Below are 9,203 nucleotides of genomic sequence, written 5' to 3'. Positions count from 1 at the left end.
GCAGCAGCATGTTAACTCTCCAGCTGTTACCTACCGATGAGAGAGATCCTTCCAGTGTCTTTCAACTGAGACTGTTCGAACGTCTCTATGAGAGTGTTACACTGTTCCACTGTGAAGTTCTTGCAGTTTTGTTCCTTCTGAATGAACTCACACAGCTCCTTGGCGTCCATCTCCTTACCATCCTTCGAGTACCTGCAGAAAAATACACCATCACAAGAAACTCTGGCATGTGAAAATGACTGTCATGAAGACTAGGCAATTATACTGCATGGGCCAGTTAGTCCAGCAGTGATAATGCAGACTTCAACTTGGGACTTGTTTTATTCCAATCTAGGATCGGTCACTGACTTTTAGTTTTGGGTAAACTGCAGCTGACTTCCACCAGCGTAGTGTTTCCTGATTCTGGGTCCCACAGAACCTGTGACATTTTTTTTCTGTCTCATGGCCCTGGCTGTCCTGGCCAAGGCTTTCTGTAGTCTTCCTCAGTCATGTTAGCACGTATCAGGACAGAAACCTTAACAGGCCATGACCACTTCCCTCTAAACCATTTCTGATTCATTCTTTGCCAGTGAACCTAACATTTGATGCTATGGAGTCTGCAATATTGACAGCCCTGTAAACACACAGCATGAATATGTACCCAAGGCAAGATGGAGTACAGCTAGAGCTACTGTATTTCCTGTTCATGTACCTTAACACACAAAGAACAGTACAGCTGCTATTAGTTTAATTCATTGCAACCTGCACAAAAGGCCATTCAGAAATGAAACAGTTGGATCATGAACGTGAGAGGGTTAAACAGAGTAAGGTGTTTAAAGAGAAGGAGCAGAAGATAAAGAAGGAAAAGCAGAAACAAGAAAAGTAAAGAGGTGGAGACCAATAAGATGATGATGAAAGCTGAAAATAAGAAAAAAGCAGGAAGATGACAAGAACAAAATGAAAAGAAACAAACAGAATATTACATATTAGATATGGTTCAGTGATACTATAGTACATAAATGACAAACTAGACAGGATTTTGAAGGGAGTGTTCATACCCTAATTGAGGTACTATCCCGATATTTGACTGGAGGAACCAACGAAAACCACAAAAAACTTGAGCCAAAAAAAATGGTGAGGGTTACTGCCACTCTAACCTGCTCAGTGAAGAAGTTAGTGCTCCTTCTTGCACTAGCCCCTGTGCTGTGTGCCGATAGCCATGCTGGCTCAGCACACTTCAGAAAGACTGAAGCATAAAGAGAAATGTAGCTTATTATGTTATGGAATGTGACACCCTGTAGTCTGGTAGAATGTTACGCACATTCAGGAAAAACCCACTGTTGCAGTCCACTCCTCTGAAATGTTGGTAATATTCTACTAGACTACGCAGCATCAAAACCCAGGAGACAGTAATGTTCAAAGTTGCTACCACAAGAAGCTCATCACACCCTGGAAAAATGTTTTGCCTTCTACTTTGCCCAGTAATAAGAACCCAGTCAGAGGCAAGTTCTGTGTACCTCGTGAACAATTCCTTTACTTCTGCTCGAGACATCAGATTCATGTAAAATGTCACAAATTCCTCGGCATCCAGAACCTGTTCCCTATTTCTCAAGTTCCTGTTCGTGTTTGCATTCTGCAACAGAGACAATACATAATCAGCATGAAACACCATGCGAGGCATGATGTTCATACCAAGTTTCATGAACATCTCTGTGGAGTTCGCAGCAGACATAAAACCATGGTCCTGATAGGGCCATAAAACATTTCAATACAGTCAGTAGTCTAACTAAATTAACTTCAACTGAATGTGATAACATGTCACTTATGTTTATAAATGGATCTCCCCAAAAAATCATCAGCATTTCATACAGATGACAAGGTTCCAGGTCTGCTTATATTTTTCACAACAATTAGCAACAGCCTACAGATCAAGTCAGGCAGAGATTCAACCACACAACTTAACAGCGCTCACTCTCCTGCCTGATAACATGCGAAAACATATATTTGAGCATATAGTCAACTGGTGAAACTGCCTGCTTCCCTGGACTGACACATGCAAAGCTAAGAAACTAAATTCTCCAGACAAATGGCAGGACCACAAACACTTCCTTCAACATCCTTTCCAACTGATCATTCATCTGTCATCCTATCATCTAATAGTATATTGTCTCATCTCAAAATCAAAGGCATCAGTAAATTCCCTCCTAAAACACTAGAAAGTGATGTAGCATATACGGGTAAGCTAACCAAGGCATACAACTAACTGCAAGAAAAATATCAGAGGACTGTTTTAATGTATGGAGAACAGATAACATTCATGTTTTGTACTCCTCCAGTTTTAGTGGTCTGACAGCGCACTAGTGGCCAGACTGGAGCACTCACACCCTGTTCCCAATTAAAACACATAAATCAGAATCAGTGTATCAAGAAGACATGGAGTCCTTGACATTCATGGTCAATAAATTAATGCTGCCCAAGAAGTTGGAGCATCTGCCATATACACAAATGGTCAAACCTCTGGCCTTCTCAACGTGTAGCAATTGATCACACCACTTGACCTGCACGACTCTAATTCTGTGGGCCTTGACTCACATCAAACATCCGCTTCACAGTGGGTTTTGGCAGCTTCACGTTCAGCTGTTTCAGCAGTGTTAAGCACTCCTCATAATTCAGGCTTCCATTCCTGTCAATATCAGCCTCTTGGAATTGTAACTTGAGCCACCTGGAATCACCAGATGTACCACTAACTAAGCACAGGGACAAAGGTATCATTATCAGGCATGACATGTTGCATCATCAAGTGACTTTCCTGCTTACCTAACTATATTTTCAAATATGTCACATGCACCTTTTTTATTTATAATTAAATAGCTTGAACATGCAACTAGTTAATTACATACAAGATTCTTAAGTGCCCAGTTATGGAATGCAAATTACATTGCATTATGTTCTATCTGATGTGCTATAGTACAATAATACTAACTGTATTAATGAACATACATAACACTAACATGCTAACACCACCACGCTACAAAGCATGTTTGAAATTAATACCATATAAGTCAACAGTAAGTTACACACTAACTGACTGACTAACCAATCCCATATGGAACCTGAAGGTTCACTACTGTGTTAACAAGAATCTTCCATTGGTCCCTATCCTGAGCAAATGAATCATGACCACACTCTCACATTTTATTCTTTAAGACCCATTTAATATTATTCTCCCATTTATGCCTAGGTCCCCTAAGTGGCCTCTTAATGCTGCTTTCCAACCTACTTTATTTTCATGTATTTCTAATCTCTCTTGTGCATGGCACATGCCTCATCAATCTCATGTTCCTTCTATTTATCATCCTAACAGCATCTGGCAATAAGTACAAATTATGATGCTCCCTACTTCCTCCACCTTCAGTCTGAATATTAACCTCAAACACCTGAACCCTATGGTCTTCCTGTAATGTGAGAGACCACACACACTTGCATTGAATAATCTGCATGTTAGTGAATACAAACACCTACCTTTCAAACCGTTCCTCCTGCTGCAAGCCACTCAACACTGTGATAAGGTGGCGCAGGCCTCGAACCCACACGTCTGCCACCTCTGCATTTGGAGCCACCAAATCCAGGCTCTGCTTGTTACGCCCATGAACCAAAGAGAAGCACACTGCCTCATCTATTGTGTGCTTCTGGCCTGGTGACTTCTTGTGCTTCTTGCTTATGGTCCGTTCAATTTTATTGAACGTGTCCGTCTTCCATCCCTTGCGCACATCCACGATATCATCCACAAGAACTGTGAAGAAAGTTGTCAAGTGTCAAAGAGCATGACTGAAAATGTTCCAAGATCCTACAATGAAGTGAAGAAAAAGCACTTAACCGGGCCTGCAACAGGAACTGTGCAAGCTGAAAACAGTGGAACAGTTGTTGGGTGACTCTTACAGTTTCCATTGGTACACTTAAGCATAATGTGCCACAATGGTCAAGATGTGGCCCTGAAAATGAAAACTCCCACTTACTCTCAGTACTGGTCTTGTAGCAAGGCGGCTTGTGTGAGGGCTCATAACGCAAGGTTCCATTCTTGTGGTCCAATATGTATTTCCGGCGGTACCACTTGGATAATGAACGTACTTTCCATAGCACAGTACCATTCTTGAGTGTCTCCAAGATATCTTCTACAGTTTTACTGCGGGAGTCAATAGCCTCTGCAGACAAATGAAACACAAGTGTGAGGAGGCAGACATTGTATTTAATGGACTGCAGAGGCTGACATTCAATTGTTTCTTCTTTCTGCTGCTGAGTATATACATGTACTCACATGGGCACAAAATTACGACAGTGAAGTAATTAACGGTTTGTGGTAAAAGGTAAGTTGCCGATCTATGGCATGAAATGTGTTCATCTATTCAACATTCAGATTTTGGGCCCAAATCCCACTTGAGACATGGATGTAAATTTGTGTTTACCTGTGTTGGTAGCAGCCTCAAGATGGGATGATCCCCCATCCAAGGAGTCCTACCTACTCTCTGTAAAATTCATAGTTTCAGAATTAATTCAGAACTGGAACAAGAAGCCAGGGAACCCAATGTCAAGGAAAGAACGAGCATAAGAAGGAAAAGCAGGAAAAGTTGCCCTTGTGTTTAGTTAAGCACCACACCACTAAGCTGTGGGGGGGGGGGTATAGCACTATGCATTCTTAGTCTGAGCACTAGATGGAGGTGACTGGTTAGTTTCACGCCCTGGTCGCTTCACCCCCGGGGAAGGAGGCCCAGTATCCACTGGTAGCAACCAGAATGTATGTAAATAAATAAAGACGCTTGAGATGAAGTAGTTGAACTTCAGGTAATATTTTAATTGTACATTCCATTATGCTCAGAATCAACGAAAAATGTAAGTCCATGGTTTCTTGCAAATCCAAATTGTGGAATGTTACACCAGAATGTCAAGAGATGGCAGGAGAGGGTTTATTGAAGACGCCACACATCACAGATGTAGAAAGCCGTTTTCTGGACAATGTATCACCGGGCGGTAAGGTCTGGACTCTTTCACAGCAGATGCTCGTTTCAAATCTCTACCGGGACACAGACTATCCTGACAGTGGTGTATGGTGGTTTTATTCAGTCTCTCCTCACAAAGCCCGGATGATACCTCGATTAGGTGACGACCGATCCCTTCCAAATCATCTACTACCCTACCACATGACCCTACATAATCAAGCCACTGACAGCGTCGGCAAACTACACAATAATCCGATATATTTCGTTTGTATCATGGAAAAGGCTATCAGAATCTTCGCTGGAAACTGAGACTTGAGAAACATGACAGCCTGGGGTGGTTCACGGACCACACTTTGTTCGCCTCAGTGTTGCATATGCAGGTCAGGCAATGCTTCAGTTTGGTGAGCCGCGTGAGTGAGGCCACTGGCACTGAATACAAGCAAGTTCGGACATTGTTAACCCTCCAACGCTAAGAACGAGAGTAGCCTGGCGATATGGCGCTCGGGTCACACTGCAGACTGCCAGGGATTTCATTAAACAGTCATTACATCATCAAATGTTACACACAAAAGTCGCTGATCTTAATGCCACCTGCGTTTCATGTTTTGTCTTCCGTGGGTTGTTTAATGACGCCTTCAATACAGGGCGGAAGGATTGGCATGACGTCTGATGAACCGTGAAGAATCTGGGAGGCAGGGGTTCAGTCCTACTCGATACCGGCATATCTCTGGAAGGGCCAAGGAAAACCACGAAAAACCTTAGGATAACAGGTGTCCTAGTCGAGATGAGAACTCAGTACCTCCAAACCAACATATGAGAGGGGGGAGGTCTTGTGTGACATGAACTTGTCCTTAATTCGATACAGAATGTCTGCAGCTTCGTGCAATATAGCGGGCTATATCACACCCACAGCGATCCAACTCGGTTTCACCCAAGTGTTTAGGTTGGTTAAATGTAAAAAGATAAAGTTGTCCCTGCGCTTAATTAATTAAGCATTACCCCATGAAGAGGTATGGGAAAGTGGAGGTATAATTCCACCATTCTTGACCTCGGCAATAGATGAAAGTCAGTGGCCAGCTTTACACCGGAGAAAAGAGCTCCCTTGTACCTATTCGATAGAACACTGGGCAGGCCCCAGAGCCGGTCTGAACGCTGTGGAGTAAAGAAAAATCTCTGGCCCTCGCCAGGAATCGAACCCAGACAGTCTAATCCGTACCTATACCAATGAAGTTATTCAGATCAAATTAAGTTCGGCCAAAAAAGATTTTACGGTGGATCCCCCCCGCCCTCCATACAAAATTTAAAAGAAATCTGGCGGGGGAGTTATTTCAGAGATTAAACAAGTGGACAAACAGATACGACCTTCTAATTATGTTTATATTTAAAAAATCTTCTTCAACGATCGCATTAGACTAAAAGTTAAAATATCAAATGACCACAGTGCCGAGGTTATGAATATGTGAAGCTATACGTCCATTTCCCCATACGTCTTCTTTGCGCGATGCTTCGGGACCTTCACATGCTTTCGTCTGCAAAATCACACTCGGCAACTCCTCACTCTTCATTTCTACTCTCTCCCTAGACTACGGTGGCGAAATTGTTCGAGAAAAATAAATTTCGATATCCCAACCAGCGCGAAGCAGTTTCAACATTCTTCACAGACGGCAACAAAGCCAGCGACACACACACAATACTGGTTCCAACATCTGTTGCTTGTCCTTGGAAATGCAATGGATAATTTAATCGGCGGACGATTAGTTACACTCTAATGGCTGAATCCTCCTTTACCCTTTTAAAGACTGAATTTCTTCTAAATAATATATGCAAACTTAAACCGTACCTCGTCCGCGCTACAGCTCAAGCGTTTAGTCGCTGACTTCCCACCGCTGCGGCCCGGGTTCGATTCCGGGTCTGGACAAGTGGGATTTGTGGTGGACAAAGTGGCGCTGGGGCAGGTTTTTTCCGAGTACTTCGGTTTCCCCTGCCAATCTTTATTCCACCGATTGCTCCACAATCACCCTCACCTATTATCTTGGGCTGGTACAATAGGCCAGAAGTGGCCGCAGTACAAGGGACCCCACTAACAATAATAAACCGTACCTCACAGGAAACACGTTACGTCTCCGCTACAAAGCCCAACCGGTTAATGCTGTTTAGGGAAACAGTTGCTGTTTATTGTGAGAACCATACGGAACACACAAATACACTCTGTGGGCAGAAAACTCAGTCCGTACCTCTCATGAAACTCATTACGTCTCCACTACAAAGCCCAACCGGTTAATATTGTTTAGGGAAACAGCCGCTGTTTACTGTGAGAACCATACGGAACACACAAATACACTCTGTGGGCTGAATGAAGAGCTTTAGTGTGTTAAAGCAGGTGGTACATATAGTAACCACTAGGATTTAAAGTGATAATCACATTCCAGTCAAAAGCCGGACCGGTTTATCGCTGAGATAGGATTCCTGCGATTGTGAGATCATCGTTAAGTAGGTCGGTCGGACTCAAGGGCATTTCGACACATTGTACAAGAAAGCGCGACGTATTCACATAAACCTGGCTGAACGTTAGATGCGCTTTTCGTTCGTTTCAAATGCTACCAGCAGAAAACGTGAGTGGACGAGTTGCGTCATGAATGAATAAAAAATTCCGTCCAATGAAAAGGGACGAATTGTTGAAGAGGGAGGGGTTCCTTTCTAATAATTTGAAATGAAGAAGAGAGGAGTTGTTTCTTAAAGAACGTGTATTTTCAGTCTAATAACGATTTTGCTATATAAGTAAGAAGAAGGGGGAGGGGGGAACCAAGCACCTGCCCCCCCCCTTGGGATATAAATAAAAACATACAACCTGAAGAATAAATGAAACTCTACCAAATATTAATAACAGAGATTAAAAGAATTTTCACAAAAATTCACTTTAACCTGAACACTCTCGGGCGATCAGTAAAAACAGTACTGAACGGCCTACACCTAAGTCCGTAAGCAGACTTCTTACATTTAACTCGTCTTGGTTCCTGAACTCCTGAGAAACACAAATCCGGCGAAAGGCGACCGAAGTTTCGGAGTAACATACAAACTCCATGCAAAATAAGCCAAGCTCTACTTGGTGTCTGCTTCACGCTGGTTTTTTCCTTGGCTTACTGTTCGAAGATGTTCCTCCGAAACGACTATTATTTTCACCGGGCTCCACGTGCGTTACATCTCAGAAAACAGAACCCTCCTCATGCTTAAAAGCTCAGACAGAGGAGGAAAGAATCTGTTAATGTGTACAGAACTGGATCCANTGCAAAATAAGCCAAGCTCTACTTGGTGTCTGCTTCACGCTGGTTTCTTCCTTGGCTTGCTCTTCGAAGATGTTCCTCCGAAACGACTATTATTTTCACCGGGCTCCACGTGCGTTACATCTCAGAAAACAGAACCCTCCTCATGCTTAAAAGCTCAGACAGAGGAGGAAAGAATCTGTTAATGTGTACAGAACTGGATCCAATCCTTCGTTTAGCGAAACGGCCAGTTACACAGAGCATGAACTGCATTATGACAATTCTGCCTTCACATTCCCACAGCAACGTGCAAGTGTCACACANAATCCTTCGTTTAGCGAAACGGCCAGTTACACAGAGCATGAACTGCCTTCACATTCCCACAGCAACGTCCTGAAGGACAATTACACAACAGTTACATGGCTGTATGAAGAGAAACAGCAATTTTAAGCACTGCGGAAGTCCACAATCTGTATTGTGACGTAATAACACTGTACAGCCTGGTATAAACTTGCGGATGAATCGGACAATTTCTACGAGACTACAAGGTACCACACTCCAGGACGTCGGTTAACTTCTACCAGTTGTCACACTGCCTGACTGCTTAACTACTGGTGGTCCTCGCCAGCACAGTGATTCCTGGCTCTGAGTCCCATGGGAATCACTGCCACGTTTTACTGTCTGAAGGCTCCATACATGGCTGTATGAAGAGAAACAGCAAGTTTAAGCACTGCGGAAGTCCACAATCTGCACTGTGACGTAATAACACTGTACAGCCTGGTATAAACTTGCCGATGAATCGGACAATTTCTACGAGACTACAAGGTACCACACTCCAGGACGTCGGTTAACTTCTACCAGTTGTCACACTGCCTGACTGCTTAACTACTGGTAGTCCTCGCCAGCACAGTGATTCCTGGCTCTGAGTCCCATGGGAATCACTGCCACGTTTTACTGTCTGAAGGCTCCA

General features: G+C 43.3%; 1 protein-coding gene across 1 annotated transcript in view; it reads right to left on the bottom strand.

Annotated features, from left to right (window-relative positions):
• Positions 1 to 34: 34 nt before the first annotated feature.
• LOC111865106 (1-phosphatidylinositol 4,5-bisphosphate phosphodiesterase eta-2) overlaps positions 35 to 9,203 on the bottom strand; it is a gene marked incomplete at its 3' end in the record, with an annotated part of 20,778 nt that continues 11,609 nt past the window's right edge. The window contains exons 2-6 of the mRNA XM_023852842.2: positions 3,996 to 4,181; positions 3,502 to 3,772; positions 2,572 to 2,701; positions 1,497 to 1,612; positions 35 to 192 (exon numbers count right to left, since the gene is read on the bottom strand). Of these exons, the coding sequence (XP_023708610.1) occupies positions 35 to 192; positions 1,497 to 1,612; positions 2,572 to 2,701; positions 3,502 to 3,772; positions 3,996 to 4,181 (861 nt within the window). The remainder of the gene's footprint in view (positions 193 to 1,496; positions 1,613 to 2,571; positions 2,702 to 3,501; positions 3,773 to 3,995; positions 4,182 to 9,203) is intronic.

This window comes from Cryptotermes secundus, unplaced genomic scaffold, assembly GCF_002891405.2.
Source record: "Cryptotermes secundus unplaced genomic scaffold, Csec_1.0 scaffold5503, whole genome shotgun sequence".
Lineage (NCBI taxonomy): Eukaryota > Metazoa > Arthropoda > Insecta > Blattodea > Kalotermitidae > Cryptotermes > Cryptotermes secundus.
This window is presented reverse-complemented; position numbering and strand designations above follow the sequence as displayed.